The 16,720-nt window shown below is 46.4% G+C and overlaps 1 protein-coding gene across 4 annotated transcripts in view; it reads left to right on the top strand.

Annotated features, from left to right (window-relative positions):
- Positions 1-15,105, top strand: part of BAALC (BAALC binder of MAP3K1 and KLF4) — an 81,631-nt gene extending 66,526 nt beyond the window's left edge. For all 4 annotated transcript variants that reach the window (XM_035715729.2, XM_035715744.2, XM_025450394.3 and 1 more), the window contains 2 exons: positions 1,974-2,140; positions 12,741-15,105. In XM_035715729.2, the coding sequence (XP_035571622.2) occupies positions 1,974-2,140; positions 12,741-12,851 (278 nt within the window). In that variant the 3' untranslated portion in view covers positions 12,852-15,105. The remainder of the gene's footprint in view (positions 1-1,973; positions 2,141-12,740) is intronic.
- The last annotated feature ends 1,615 nt before the right edge of the window (positions 15,106-16,720 follow it).

Consider the following 16,720-nt stretch of genomic DNA (forward strand, 5'->3'; position numbering starts at 1 on the left):
TTCTTGTTCTTGTTCTCTCAGGTGTCGCCAGCCCCTAAGAGTCCTGCCCTTCTCTCTGAGCCAGGCACCTCTCTGTACTGTTTCTACTTACACTTCTGACACCAAACATGTGGGATTCCCCCCCCCCCAAATCAACCAATTCTCCAACTCTCTGGACACCACAATTCAGTTCAGTTCTGACACCCACTGCCTAGAGTCAGCACAGCCCCCACAGGTGAAGGGCCTGTCCCCACAAGACTGCCCCCCACTTCAGATGCCAATCTTAAGTCCTAGGTTGTCACCTGTACTTCTGACCAGCCAGCTATATGTTGGGGTTCTTTAGCCCCTCCTCAGGTTCAGTAATTTACTAATATGGCTCACAGAATTCAGGAACACATTACTTATGTTTGCCAGTTTATTGTAAAGGATATTATGAAGGATACAAATGAACAGCTAGGTGAAGAGGATATAGGGCAAGATCTAGAAGATTCATAAGTGCATTCTGTTCCTGTGGAGTTGGTGTTTGTCACCCTCCTGGCACATAGATGCTTTTGCCAACCTGGAAGCTCCCTAAATATTGTTATTTAGTTTTTTGTTTTTTTTTTTAATTGGAAGTTTCATCCATGTAGGCATGATCAAATGACTCAGTCTCCAGCCTCTCCCCCATCCTCAGAGTTTGGGAGGTGGGGCTGAGAGGCCCAAGCTCCTAGTCAAGATTAGGTCTTTCTGGCATGAGGCCCCTATCCTGAAGCTATCAAGGGGACCCTGGAGAGTTGCTTCATTAGAATAAATGGTGCTCCTGTCTCCCCTCTCATTCGCAAAATTCTAAGGCATTTAGGAGCTCTGTGTCATGAATTGGAGCAAAAACTAAATGTTATAACAAAAGATGCCTCTGTCACCCCTGTCACTAAGGAAGGAACTGGGGGAAAACACCAAATATGTATTTATTATGTCACCATATGCCACCTCACAGACTGCTCCATGACTGCTGACCAGCCTGAGCAGCTGGGGGTGCGGGGTAAAATGGCCAGTCTACCTGGTTGCCACTGGCCTCCCTGTGGCTACTGCCGAGCATCTTCCTGCTTCTTGCCTCACACCTGCTCATGCCCCTGTATCCTGGGCCACCTCTTGTCTTTTCAGTCAGGTGCTCCTCATCCACGTACTCCTCCATGTAGCCCTCTTGCTTTTCAGTGAGGCTATTTAAGCCTCATCCTATAATGTCCTGTCATTTGTTATGGAATGAACATATTCTCAGTCCAGTTGTGTAAAAAACTCTGTATCACCTTCAAACCAGCAGTTCCACTTGTAGGAATTTACCTAAAGGAAGTAATTAAGAATAAAGCTTTACCCCAAGGAGTTTCAATCACAGTCACATTTACTGTGAAAACAAATAACCAACGAGAGGGGATTAAATAAATGATGACACGGGGTGCCTGGCTGGCTCAGTCAGTAGAGCATCCAACTCTTGATCTTGGGGTCATGAATTCAAGCCCCATGTTGGGCATAGAGCTTACTTTAAAAGAATAAAAAAATAAACCGATGGTGACACATCCATACAATGGCAGATTAAGTGTGTGAAAACTGATGGCAGATTATTGAATTGCATGGAAAAATGTCACTGATGTATTTTAAATAAAAATTTCAGGTTATGAAATTATTTTAGGGTCTCATTTTTGTCAAAATCCCCCCCACACACACACACACAAAGGGGTGTCTGAGTGGCTCAGTCGGTTAGGCGTGTGTGACTCTTGATCTCTGGATTGTGAGTTCAATCCCCACATTGGCTCCACCCTGGGTGTAGAGCCTACTATAACATATATGTGTGTATTATATATATACCGCACACATATGTTCTTTTAGAAAAGAGTAGTTCTGCATGGTGGGATTCTGTGACTTATTTCCTCTTTGTAGCTTTTTCCCCACATTCTTGGGGATTGTTTGTAGCAACTGTCATGTGCCAGACTCCAGTGCCATTCTCTGTTTCCCTCCCCAAGGTGTGCTGGAAGATGGACTGTCCTCCAATGGTATACCCCGATCTGCAGCCCCAGGTGGAATATCCAACCCGGAGAAGAAGATGAGCTGTGGGACCCAGTGCCCGAATCCCCAGAGCCTCACCTCAGGCCCTCTGACCCAGAAACAGAATGGCCTTCGGACCATGGAGGTAGGTCACAGCCACAGAACCCACTTGGTTCAGGAGAAGGGGGGAGCTGCTCCTAGAACAGGGCCCAGCTGAAATGGTACCCAGGGAAGGAGCAGTGATGGCTCACCTTGCCAGTGGAGATTTTCTACCCCACCCATGTGAAAATTGTTACAAAGAAGATAGCAGGACCCCACCATACCCCAGCCCCTGCCTTGAGGGCTGCCGTGTTTTGTTGAATCAGTAGAAATGGGCCCTTACTATCTGCACTCTAAAGGCAGCATGTGTTTGCATAAATATAGCTTTGTTCGAGGATCCCTTCAGCACAGCTCTCACCATCTTGACACTGAGGATTGTACTGGTCACAGGAACCAGTTTTGGGCCAGGCAGTCAGCAGGCTCAGGGTTGACAGGGAAGGAGAGAGAAGATCGGTGTGGTGTGGCAGGAGACAAGCCAGCATCTTACCTCCTACCCTCCCCACCAAGGCAGGCAGTGGGAGAGTCCCCAAGGGGGGCTGTCATTGCAGCATGTGGTGCCAGCATCACCCTCAGACTGTTAGTGTTAAAGAAGAAGCAGGGCTATGGCATCCCAGAGCCAGCTGGCATCCTTTGGATTCTTTCCTTTCTCCCAGAGCTGCTGTGTGTGTGTGTGTGTGTGTGTGTGGCAGGGGGGGAGGGTGCTCCCCACACTGGCCCTGGCTCCTCCCACCAGAAAGAATGCCCTTGGTAGGCCCGCCAGGATCTGCTTTCTCCTCCTCCTCCCCGCCCCTCTTCCACTTCCTCATCTGCACCATGGCCCACCCTCCAAATCCACTGCTTATCTGGTGCTGATTGTCCAAACCCACACCCGTCAAAATTTACTGGTCCTGTCCCCGCAGGCCAGTGCCAGCTGTTTCCTGAGGCCACAACTGGTTCTCTAATAATGGAATTCTTGTCACCTGAGTGAGTTACCTCTCTAACCCTTGGTTAGAAAACCTGTTGCAAATTCAGCTCTAATGCTCCTTAACTAAGTGGCCTGGCAAGAACGGCTTAATCTCTGAGTCTCAGGTCCCTTACCCACACAATGGAAATACTACCACCATGAGAGAGCAGATGGGCCTGCTCTTTGTAAACTGAGAAGTGCCCTAAGGAAGCCAGCAAGGATTAGCAGGGCATGGTTAGGCACACAGCACCACAGCCCAATGGAACCAAACACCGGTGATGGCTCTTCGGAGCAGTCCCCCAGCACACACGCGTGGGAGAGCGCTCCCCCAGGGCAGGGGGCGAGGGCCTTTGCCCCCTGAGCAGCTCAGCTCCAGGAGCAGGTGACACCCGCTGATAAGCCGTCCACGCAGGTTGTTTTCACAATTCAGTGAGCAACGCCTGTGTTGTAGCCACTTCCCAAATAAGAGCAGGGGGCAGAGAGCTGAGTTCTGAGTGTCCAGACATTTGCTGACGTCCTGGGATCTCACCAGCCACCGGACGTCTTGAATCCCTCGAAAGCCATGGCAGAGGTTTTCTATCGACAGTGTCAGTTTACAGGACAAGTTTACCTCTGACTGAAGCTTCCGTCAGCAGAGCTATCTTGTATCCACACAGCTCTCAGCTATGAATCCGCTCAATGAAAATCATTTTCTGCCTGAACCCTTCGGGGCCTTTGACATCTTATCTCTTCCTCGCTGGTCTCCTATACTCTGGGCTAAAGCTTCCGGCATTTTCAGTGACTTCCCTCTTCCTCAGCTCTCCCAAGATGACCTACTACCACTTCACAGCGTTCTCTACGTCATCCAGCCACCGGGCTGATGGTTTTTTGGCACTTCTTAAGAGCTTTTTTTCTCTAGAAAAACTTGTCATGAAGCACGAATCTTTATGCACCTGCCTAAATCTGATTTATAAAACAAGTCTGCGTGTTAAAGGCAATCCTTGCTAGACCTGGAAAACGTTCTCCTCAGGTCCTATAAGCGCTCCTTGGACTCATTCATGTCCTCTTCTTCCACCGAGTGCCTTCTAGGTTTCCAGGCACTTTTGTGATGCCAAGGATGCGGGAGTGAAAAAGGAACACAAGCCCTTTGCTCTGAAGCAGCTGCCAATTTTAATGCGGGTGAAGCTGGGCACGCAGATAATACAGAATAAATGAACAAAAGCTTTGCCGATTTGAAATAGTGCCATTTATTTCCAGGAAATAAAAGGCCAGGAGTGGGGGCTAGCAACTTCTCCCTTCAACATAGACGCCTTCCCACAGTTCAGATTGCTTTCCGAAAGGTGATGGGGACAACTGATGGTGTAATGGCTGTGAGCAGCAGCATCTCCTCTTCTGACCCCCTCTCCACTTCGTGTCCCATCAAACCAACCATAGCTTCCCTCAGCCCCTGTCTTAGGCCTGGTGTTAATAGGTGCTACCTGGCAAAAGGAATGTGACAACCACGATCTTTAGCAAATGGGACCTGTCTCGGGGAGGGCTCTTTCTCTTTCTGTACTGTGTCTTGATTTCTTCCAGTCACTTGGGACCTTTCTGACATCTCCGCATCTGAGAAATCCTTGACTGGGTCTCCTTCCCTCCGGCTCCTGCCCTGAGCTCGACCAAAACGCAAGAGGAAGTTCTCCAGCTGCTTATCCTCTCCCGCTGGTTAATTGCTCAGGAACTCGGGGCTGCCTCCAAACATTTGCTTTCAAATCTGAAAGTGCCATTTCCTCAGCCTTGGGACTCTGTTTTCCTCCCCCTAGAACTATCTCCTCAGGTATTTGGCCAAGGTGGAAGTGTATGTGTGGATACAGCTCTGAGCAGACAGGGCTCGAGCCTCCCAAGGAGCCCTCATGTCTTCCGAAGCTGTGTCGTTTTGAGTTACTTTATTGTCCTTGGCCAAGTGGCCAGACCGCACTGAGCACTTCACTGATGTCCCGACTGACTCCAGCCGAGAAGCTTCCTCCTTCTGCTCCCGCTCCCCCCACACCCGGGGTCTGGGTGCCAGCGAGGCAAGGTCCGGTCCAGGAAAGATGGGAGAAGCCTTGCAGAGATGGCTTTGGCCAAACAGGGGGGCCTCATCCAGCAAGGAGGGTGGCAGAAGCCCAGAATTTCTCCTGGGTGGTGGCGATAGGAGATGCACGAGAAGAGTTTGGAAAGTAAATAGGAGTTTCTCCTAGGAAAACACAAACGTGACATTAAAAGGAGGGAGAGAACAAAGGAACCCATTGAAGAAAACCAGAGAGGGGTACCTGCCAGATGGGCACTTTGATGCACGTTCTAGCTCGATTCTGGGAAAAGGAGGCAATTTAGCAGTATAGGGATGTGGAGGGTGTGTGTGTGTGTGTGTGTGTGTGTGTGTGTGTGTGTATGGTGATTCTCACTACCTCCACACATGCAGCTACCTTATACAGCTGAAGAATTTCAAGACTCATCATCTGTCTAAGGGTCTGTAGAAAAGCCAATTCTATTAGAAGACTTTCAGGCTCCTTTGCCCCCGGAACCACCTTCATTCAGGATTATGAAGCTAGAATATGCTCACGAACTACATGCTGATGGAATGCTGGTGAGCACTTCCGGAGGATTAGAAAGGTTTCCCAGGGCACCAGGCCCACCCAGCCCCTCCAGCGCCACCATCCTGTGCTTGAGGACTGTTCTATGGGATCCCCAGTGCTTCTTTCAAACAGATTCTGCTGCCTTCCTGGTGTTTGATCTACCTGAGGTTCAGGTTGAAAGGCAGTAACTCCTTTGGCACTTGCTACCGTACAGGTCTAAACCCCTATGCTGAGCAGCCTGAGTACCGTGCATGGGGCTGTGATGGGCACAGGATTCACTCCAGGCTTGGGGAGTTCTGGAGATTTTTGCCTGAGGCGTGACCTGACCCCTGCCTTTGGAGGCTAGCATCCTGGCCCTCAGTGGAGTCATCAAGATCAAATGTTTTCTGATGACCTCGAATTAATGCCATGAAACAGCAGCAAATAAAATCACAGAATTTGGGAACAGCTAGATGTTAGTTATTGCTTGTCTCCCTTTAATAGGGCTTGACTGAACAGGAGAAAGATGTCTTGAGTTGCAGCTGACAAGGCTCGGTCTTTAATCTTTTGGGAAGGAAGAGAGGAGGGAGTGTCCACAATGAGCCAGGCACACTGCATATGGCATCATCTTTACTCCTCACTCTAAGGGGGAAGTAGCATTTCTCACTCAGGAAAACAGGCTCAAGAAGGTTAGGTATTTGGCCAGCATGGCACAGGGAGTAGTCATGTGACTGTGTTGGACTTAAAAAAAAATAGAGGGATCCCTGGGTGGCTCAGCGGTTTGGCGCCTGCCTTTGGCCTGGGGCGTGATCCTGGGGTCCCAGGATCGAGTCCCACGTCGGGCTCCCTGCATGGAGCCCACTTCTCCCTCTGCCTGTGTCTCTGCCTCTCTCTGTCATGAATAAAAAAATAAAATCTTTAAAAAAAAATAGGTACGTGCACTCTTTAATTATGGTTCATTTTGTCTTTAATGGAGTACCATAGATATGTAATCATTAGATACTTATCAATCATTAGATACTTATCAATCATTAGATTACGTATCAAGATACCATGATATGTAATCATTAGAAACTTCATATTATAGATTCCTGAGTCTAGGACACAGCCACTGTATCTAATATCTTCTAATTGGATATGGATGAAGGAATTATGAAGGAGTTATTTACAATCACAATAAATTATTAAACCTAAGCCACTATCAAATTAAACATGCATTTGTTTATTCTGAAATGCTGCAAAAGTAATAGATACAAATGTAAACCCAGATCTGTTTGCCTCCAAACCCCATGTTCTTCCTTCTATTACCAAAAACAAAACAGTGGAGAATTCAGAGTAAGCTTTGGCAGAGTTGTGGGAGGCTGGATGTGGGACCCAGTTCCACCATCTTCAGTTCAGCCTACTGTCTATATCAACATTGGCCTTGTGCAAATTATGTTGGCTTGAGTGACTTTCACTGCCTCTTTGGAAAAGAAGAAGTAGCACCATTTCTGTCTCTCAGGGACAGCGTAAGAAACAATCAGTTTCTAGGAAAGTTACAGGGCAGGACAGTGTAATGCAAACAGGTGTGCTATTCCCAGGGCATCTCTTCTCTTCTTTCTAAAGATTTCTTCCCATGTATGTGTTCACCAAGTTATTTATTGGGTATCTATTATGTGATAGGCACTAAATTATATTCTGGGGATATATTCTGGTCAACACAACAGACTGGGTCCCTACCTTCTTGACATTTATAATCTGATGAGGGTGTAGAAAATATATGAGTAAACAAGCAAATATATAATTCAAACCATAGTTAAGGCCAGGAAGGAAGTAAAGAATACTGGGAAAGAGAAATCATTAGCTGTGGTTACCCCTGGGGAAAGCCCAAGTGTGGCCAGAGCAGGGGAACAATATTACTTTTCATCATGCCCTTTACTCTTTGAATTTCTCTACCGTAATTATGTACTGGTTTTATAAGTAAAAAATACACTCAAATAGGAAAATTGATGTCTCATAAATCATAATCCCAGGGGCTGCCTGGGTGACTCAGTCAGTTAAGCGACTGCCTTCGGCTCAGTCCGGGGGATCCAGTCCCACGCCAGGCTCCCAGCTCAAGGGGGAGTCTGCTTCTGCCTCTCCCTCTGCCCCTCCCCCACTTGTGTGCACTCGCTCACTCTCTCTCACTCTCTCTCAAATAAATAAAATCTTTTTTTAAAAATCATAATCTTAGTAAGCCTTGCCTTTCTTCCTTGTGTGTGAGGAACTGTAAAAAGGTTCAGGTGATCCCATGTCAGGTATAGATATACTTCTGGAGTCAAAATAAAGTTGGGAACATCTATATTCCCATTTGAGGGGAAAGTGAGAAAGGGTTGAGCAGACTGAGCTGCAGCCTTGACCCCAGGCCTTCGCGGAGCAGCCACGCTGCCCCCATTTCCACTGGGGAATGGGCCAGTTGTTGACTTCTAAACCCCAAGAGATTAAGTCCATCTGGGTTTGAAGATGCCAGGAAGTGATCACAGTCAATCTAGTGACCCTTGAGAAGTGGCAGCCAATGAATTACTTTTAATTAAAGAGGCAGGGTCAAGAGAACTAAAGTCCATGATTCACAGAGTTCTAAACCTGCAGAAATTAAAATGAGGCAGAGGGAAGAAGAGAAGAGCTGTAAAGCTGAGTCCGAAACTAGAGGTGGCCCATTAACAAGAGTCAGTGGTGATAAACCTCACAAAACAAGGATTTTAGAACTGGGGGAAGGATTGAATTAGCAGAGAGCCACAAAAGAAAAAGATGCCAAATAGGTTTCTCTCATCACTGACTTGGGACCATATTTGTTTTGTTTTGTTTGTTTTGTTTTGTTTTTTAAGCCAGTAATTGCAATTGGGACAGATTTTCTTTGCCTGTAGTTAAATCAAGGGAATGGGATATTAAATAAAAAGGATTGGTTGGGTTGCCTGGGTGGCTCAGTGGTTGGGCATCTGCCTTTGGCCCAGGGCATGATCCTGGAGTCCCAGGATCGAGTCCCACGTCAGGCTCCCTTCATGGAGCCTGCTTTTCCCTCTGCCTATGTCTCTGCCTCTCTCGCTCTCTCTCTTTCTCTCTCTCTCTCTCTCTGTGTCTCTCATGAATAAATAAATAAAATCTTAGAAAAAAAAAAGGATTGGCTGGTTAAGAGCCACATCAGTGGGGAAAATACCTGTTATACACAGTATCTGAAGAACAAAATGGGATAATTGTTCCATGTATCTGTATAGCTCTTCTCTTGGAGGAGAGCAAAGCAACTTCTCAGGGCTTTAGAGAAAAGAGCCTGGCATTGTCATTCTCTTTCTCATCTTCTCTCTCCCTCTCATTTGGGCTTGAAGTCTGAGATTTCCAAGTTGTAAGTAGATTCTAGTCAAAACAGACCTCCTGAATGTCCGCGCTGCTGTACAAGAGGCAATGCCTTTCTGCTGGTGTCTCAGACTCGAAAACTTCTCTTTTTCTAAAATACTTCCAAGAGAATACCTTGTTGGTCTAATTGTTTAACTTGATAGAGTTAATATAGTGTGATTGTTTGAAGGTGGACTTGTTTATGGCTTAGAACCTGTACCCATCACTGGAGTACAACACCATAGTTGTCCTTTAGCCAAATGCATACCTCGCAGGATTACTGTCGGTGTTGTTTAGAAGTAGCAGGATCAAGAGCCATAGTTCCAGTAGAATAAGAAGGTTTTCTGTTCAAATTTAGTACGTTTGACATCATCATTTTGCAAATAGAATTAATGTTAGCTCTGACTGGGCTGACTATCTTGGTTTGCAGGGGCCTGAGCAGGTTTCCAGAATGGAGGACTTCAGTTTTAAAACAGGCCAGCTGGGGCATCTGGGTGGTTCAGTTCATTAAGCATCTGCCTTCAGCTCAGGTCATGATCCCAAAGTCCTGAGATTGAGCCCCAAGTGGGGCTCTCTGCTCAGTAGGGAGCCTGGTTCTCCCTCTCCCTCTGGCTCTTGCTCTCTCTCTCTCTCTGTCTCACCCTATCTCAAATAAACAAATAAAATCTTTAAAAAAATAATAAAAATAATAAAATAGGCCAATCTTTGGCCAACTGGGAAAAGTTGGTCACCCTATTAATGCTGAGTGACATGCTTAATTCTCTCAAAATCCCCACAAAGAATCAGGCATTATTTCATTTTTCAGGTAAGGGAACTGAGATCCAGAGGGTAAAGTAATACGGCTTGTGGCAGCTAACTGGTAACAAAGCCTTGTCCTATGTCCAGGTCTGTCAGGCTCCAAAGCTTGTGCTCTGAACCCTGTCACTAGGTGGGCTTCGGATATACAAATTTAAGAAATTGCAAAAAGGAAAAAAAAAAGAAATCACCCCATTGTGCTTGAGATTAAAACTATACATATTCTGTAGCTGTTCTGGGAATGACTATTTTGTGGCTTTGGACTCTTAGATAAGGAAATTAAGAATCATCCAGCTATTGAATTTTTGCTTATATTTTTAAGCTTAGAAAAGCAGACTAACACATAGAGCAGAGCATTTTCTGTGTGTAATCTTTAATAACCTTTTCTGAAATCTTGCAGTATCTCTAGAGACAAGCAGTTATACCATTTGGAAAGTTTACATTTCTAGTCTGGAAAGCTCTCTTACTGCCCACCAGTTCAAGCGGAATGCTGCTGTCAACTTCGCTCATTTTAAACAAAGCCCCTGTGTCTCTGTCCCATGCCTCATCCTCAAGGCTTGTATGCAGTAACACCCGAAATGCAAATCAGGTGGAATTGGCCTAGTAATTGCCACACTTTTTTTTTTTTTTTTTAGTGCAATTGGTTGTGGGACTTTAGGAGTTCTCTGCTTTTAGGGAAAAATAAACCCATCAAAGTCACTGCTTGCTCTGCTGCCAGTTCAGGCTTGGAAGAGCTGAGTGTAAGCCTGAATCCTTAAACAGCATTGACTTCTGTTTGTTCAAACAAGGATGCGTTGACAAGCATAGTGTGTTCATTCATTCATTCATCCACTAATTCAGCCAAACTGAAATTAGGAGCCTGCTGTTTCAGATGGTGCCAGGCACTGAGAACATGAGGGGAGGAATGATGTCCTAGCTCATGACATCAGCGGTTAAGACTAAAATTGCATGTAGTCAAAATTATCCCTTAAACAACCGTCAGATCACCCATAAAGTATTCTTAGGTCAGGTTTTCTGGAAGCAGAGCCCAAGATGAGGATTCTTGTGCAAGCAGTTGATTGAAAGAGTCATCTCAGGTGAAGCCCATATGGTGGTAAGGGAAGCAGGATGGGAAGGAGACCCAGTCCAGCAAATACGTAAGCCCTACTGAATCCCGCAGGGAGCTTGGTCCTATGGAGGCTCTGGAGCATGGAGGTGTCCTAGATTTATATCTCCTTGAGGCAAAATGGCCAGCATTTTGTATCACTAACAATCAGGTACTGGCTTTGCGCTGTCTCCAGGAATTAGTGTGTGACCTCTGTAGCATTTCTGAGCAAGGTGACTCCAATTAGATGAGGGCAATTCTCAAAATATGGGTGCTGCTCTGAGCAGTAAGCTGCTGGAACTCACAGCCATTGGGGGATAGATGCACCAGGCACGGAAAGAGAATTTAGAGGGAGCATCACCAGCAGCTACTGCACAGGATTTATGTGACAGGTTACAAACTACATAGCATTTGCTAGTAAATAAAACAGGCCCATGTATTTTTCTCCAGGGATGCAACAGCCCATCATTTTTTTGGATGCACTACAGAGAAAGTAGTTGGCTTGTATTCAGGGGTCATGTTATATGAAAAACATGAATCTATCAACACTCACACCCAGCATGGGGAGGTGCTCACGCCCTGGGAGATGCTCCCTCAGATCTGAGGCTGACTGTGTTTTCCAGGAAGCAGACCTCAAGATGTCCTTATATAAGATGTTCATTGGGCGTCAACCTCTGTGGAGAGGAGGTGTAGAAGCAGGAGTGGGCAAAGGGAGCAGGTGAGCCAGGTGCAAGCAGCTGCAGCTTACCCCACCCCATGGGGAGCTCTGGAGCCTAGTGGTATGTCAGAGCTTTGTGCCAAAATGGCCAGGCCTTTGTATCCCCCACATTGGGCCACCATGGCAAGGGCGTGACCCGGGGTGAGGTGGCTTTCTGCAGCTGCGCACCCCAGTGGGACATGTGGAAGTCATTCACTGACTGCACTTCCAGAAGCAAGGCAGCAGGTCTTTCTGGACTGAGGATGGGACAACACATGTCTGTCTATCCACTATGGAGACGACTCCCAAGACCCCTCTCGTGCTCACTCCAAGTATATCGTTGAGCAGAATGGGCACAAAATCACTCCCCACTAGTCAAAGTTTACTCTTGAGGGGTTGGAGAGCCTACAGTTTAGTCAATGCTTTAGTATTTAATATGGATTCTGGACTTTTATTTTTGGTTTATCGTCACTTAGAAGTAGATAAGCTATCTTTCTACTTATTATATTTACTAAATCTGTTTTTGGTCCGTTTTTTTTTTTGTGTGTGTGTGTGTGTGTGTGTGACAGGCATTATGTTGAGTACCTTAATGCAAGACTTTATTTAATCCTTACAATAATCTTGTGAGGTAGGTACTGTTATTATTCCCTGACTTAGGAGGAGAAGACTGAGGGTTAGCTTGGAAAAAACTTGCTCGTGGTGAAATTATCTAGTCAGTATTTAAACCACAGAGTCTGGGGATCCCTGGGTGGCTCAGCGGTTTAGCACCTGCCTTCGGGGCAGGGTGTGATCCTGGAGTCCGGGGATGGAGTCCCACGTCAGGCTCCCTGCATGGAGCCTGCTTCTCCCTCTGCCTCTCTCTCTCTCATGAATAAATAAATAAAATCTTTAAAAAATAAAAACCACAGAGTCTGTCCAGTTCCAAAGCCCTACTCCTTCATTGCTTTACTAAAGCTAACTGTGAAAGCTTCCACACTACCTTTTGATGGAACTTAGCCAATTAATGCATTCATTCAACAGTGTCTTACTGAGTACGCCTTATGCCAGGCTCTGTGCTAGGTCAGTATTAGAGTTTCAACAGAGAAATGAGGAGTTTGAAAAGGAGTGTATGTGTGTGTATTCTTGTGGGTTATTCTTCCTGCCTGTGTGTGTGTGTAACAATCTCAAGAGATGAATGCAAATTTGGATATTTTCTTCTAACTCAATTCATGATGTTAAACTTTTTAACAGGTTAAAAGAGACGCTAAGCGAATGTCTGCAAAAGAAGTTACCATTAACGTGACAGAAAGTATCCGACAGGTGGACAGAAATCGAAGGATGGCGAAGAACTGTGTTAACTAGCAGAGTGTGCTACTAGAAGGGCAGATGGACTCCTTTGGTGCCCTCCACATCCTGGACCCCATGAAAGAGTCTTGAAGAAGGGTGTGACCCTTGCAGAAGATGAATAATGCTGCTGCCTTGAGAGACTGCCTTCCCCAGCAGGCCAGTGGCTGCCTGGGCTTTGGGGACATTCTCAGCCTCCAATTACCACGTAAACATTTTGGCGCAGTACTTGTGTATGGTAATAAGCTCCAAATGTGCAATTAGTTTGCCTCTTTGCAACTCCTGCTCTGTGGTCTGATGTGAAAGCGGTGTGCAAAAGCCACAGGTGGGTCTATGAAACAGAAGTAGGAGTACACTCCCTGGGGGAAAGATGCTCACATGGATTCTAGGCTCCCCTGGCCATGGTAGCGTGCGCTTTTCCAGTCAGCTTGTTCTTTCGTTCTCTCTTGCTGAAAACCACCATCAGAAAGCTTACCGTGTTCACTTAAAAGTTGTCTTTCACCCAACGGTAAATCCAGATAAAGGAGAAATTGAGAAACAGGAAAATTTCCTGCTATACATGTTTCCTTAGCTCAGTACGAGATTCAGATCCAGTTTCACACAAACTCACTCCGTCAACACCCACAGCATGTGTTGGGAGGTCTCTGTGAGGCAGTCACACCCATTTCTCAACTGTCTTCCATGCACCCCATCCTGGTGTCCATGTCAGCCTCCACACCGCAATGTCACGGTCACTGTGGTCAACGCATCCAACCTAGGATGCTTCCCGGGGCTCAGCCAGACACCACATTTTCAGAGCTTCCCAGTTCTCCTTGCCTGCACTCTTGAGTGTTTGTTTTCTCCAGTTGGGTCATTTGCGTGGACACAGCTCACCAGAGGGAGATAACCTAGCACACGTACCAGCAGCACATACGGCTTCCCCGTGGCATCTTGTCCTCAGCACCAGGACTATGTCATGTGCTACCCGTGAAGGAGTCACTTTAGAAAGCCCGTACCTGGTTGGTGTGCATTGTTAACCTTGTTGTGTTGACATTGACGTTAGACTGATGCACACTGGGTCAGAAATCAGAGGCAGTGAAAAATGTCTTGATAGATTAAAATCATCTAACATTTCTTTAAACACATTAAAGGGGAAGTATCTTCCTCCAAAGTAATGTAGCATGATTTTTAAAAGACTGTTAACACACCTGGATTGGGAAAGGTAGGACTAAAGTTGTACCAAACAATAACAATAAACTCCATAGTTAGCAGAAATAGGCAGCCTGGTGGTGTGTGTTTATATAATGTGGCCTAGAGAATTGACATGCGTTGGTTAAAATTTAGAAACTTGGCCTCGTTACCTGCCAATTTTGTTATTCCTCAAACACAGACAAGTACTGCTTCTGCTTCCTCCCTCCTCCCTCCCTTCGGTACACTGTGTATTTATCCATTAAACACTAAGTACCAACCCTGCACCGGGCACCTTGCAGATGCTAAGAGATTTGGAGTCTGGCCAGTCATCCTGAATGTAACAGCGGATTTAATAACTAGGGGATGAAGCTTGACCCTAAGGTGTAGGGTGTGTGTAGTGAACTGCTCTGCAGCAGCACTCACTTTGACATTCAGAATAGGTTTCTCTCTTACACTCTGGATCTGGGTGTTCTCCTAATCACGGCCCAAGCCTTTACCCTACACAAAACTAGTTTTCCCAAACTTCTATCGTTTTGTGGTACTTTGAGAAAGGGCTTTTAGGGAACTTCATGTTCTGAAAATTAAAAAGTAATAAGAAAATAAAAGCCAAACCTGTGACTCCCATGGCCCCCCCCCCGGCATTACTCAGCTGAGCCTTCCGCTGCCAAAGGTTGGCAATGATCCTGCAAGCTCAAGGGCTCATTCTCCCAGGGCACATGTGTCGTGTTTCTGTGTGGGGTGTTCCTTCCCCCTTCACGTGCTGTCAGTTATGGACGACACCAGTTTCTCTTTACATCCTTGTTTTTTTGCATCACTTCACTGCTGCAAGTTGTTTGGGATTTATTAACTTGAAAGGGTGTCTCTGTTTTATATAGAAACAAGGTCTCCCTCCTGGGGGAGAAGGGAATAAAGGACATATATGATCTGCCCCTCCCTGGAACAATCTGGATTTCACAAAGACAGTGATCAGAAGTCAAACCATGTTACTGGAAACTCATCTGGCAATTTTTTCCTGTGTGTATGATACAAGAACTGATTCTTACTATCCTATTAACACTTTCTATTGCAAAGTTTGTGTCAATAAAGTCATCAATTTCAAACATATGGCCAATATGAGTCTTTACTGGAACCTTAAATTTCTATTTAGAACTATTTAGTTTTTTCTTCTTTTTAAGATTTTATTTATTTATTCATGAGAGACACACAGAGAGAGCAGGGACACAGGCAGAGGGAGAAGCAAGCTCCCAGCAGGGAGCCTGATATGGGACTTGATCCCGGGACCCCGGGATCACGCCCTGAGCTGAAGGCAGAAGCTCAACCATTGAGCCACCCAGGTGTCCCTAGTTTTTTCTTCTTTTTTTTTTTTTTTTTAAGATTTTATTTATTTATTCATGATAGTCACAGAGGAGAGAGAGAGAGAGGCAGAGACACAGGCAGAGGGAGAAGCAGGCTCCATGCACCGGGAGCCCGACGTGGGATTCGATCCCGGGTCTCCAGGATCGCGCCCTGGGCCAAAGGCAGGCGCCAAACCGCTGCGCCACCCAGGGATCCCCCTAGTTTTTTCTTAATACAAAGGTCTTTTATAGAAGTGACCTCTTCAAAAAACCTTATGAAGTAGGTAAGGAGAACACCATGTTCCAATTGTTGGTTACAAAAGTATTTGTAGTCACTTAACTAGTAAGCAACGGAGCAGGGATTCAAGGGAGGGAAGTCCGCTTGCAAATCCAGTGATTTTTCCAATATATGTGGTGCCTTTCCTGGCGCAAAGGTCTAACGTAGTGGGGAGACTGAGCCATTTCAAGGGGAGTCATCACATCCGAGAGGAGGCTGAGAGAGTGACAGCAGTGACTGCCCAGCTGGTGAGCTTGGGGAGTCTGGGTCAGGCCCAGGCTTCCTTGCCCTACGGCAAGGGTGACCCTGACCTAGTGCATGAGGGTACCTTTGGTGAAGCTCAGAAGGAGGAGAGACCTCACGATTTGAAGGAGATGGAAAGTGCACTCTCCAGAAGAGCTGCTAAGACCTCAAGGTGAGGGAAGTGGGGGGCAGCCGAACTCCAAGCACCCCTTGGGTAGCAGGCCACGGACCGTACCTCCTCACCCTACCGCCACCTCCACGGTGCTCCCCCTGCCCCAGGCTACCTGGGCCACTGCTGTTCACCCTCCCTCTTGAAACTCTGTTAACTTTCACCCGTTTAGGACCCTCACCAGCCTCACTCACAGGCTACCGCACCTACCACAGAAAGGCTTCCCATCCATATTTGCTCCCTTAAGCAGGGGTCACAAAACAAGCAGTTCCTCTGCTGAACCAGATGGCAGACATGCTTCATTTGGCTGGCATGGTGTTAAAACCTGGGAATTTCACAGAAAAAGCGAGCTCTGGCAGAGACTTCTAGTTTAGAACTCCAATATCCATTCTCCCCTTCTTCCTTAGCTGGGCCCATGTCCACTTAGAAAAAAAGACTATATTTTTCAGCCTCCTTTGCAGCTAGGAGTAGCTGTATGATTTCGTTCTGGCCAATGAAATGAGTAACAGTGGGGCATGGAAGCTTTCAGCAAGTCTCCTTATAAAAGAATGATCAGGCCCTTTCTTTTCTCCTTTTCCTTCCTACTTCTTGGAATGAGGAAGTAATGGCTGGAGCCACAGCAGTCCACTGGCTCATGAGGCGTCCTTGAGAATGGAAGCCATGTTGAACTGAGCAATAAATTAGAAGAAGCCTA

This window comes from Canis lupus, chromosome 13, assembly GCF_003254725.2.
Source record: "Canis lupus dingo isolate Sandy chromosome 13, ASM325472v2, whole genome shotgun sequence".
NCBI lineage: Eukaryota > Metazoa > Chordata > Mammalia > Carnivora > Canidae > Canis > Canis lupus.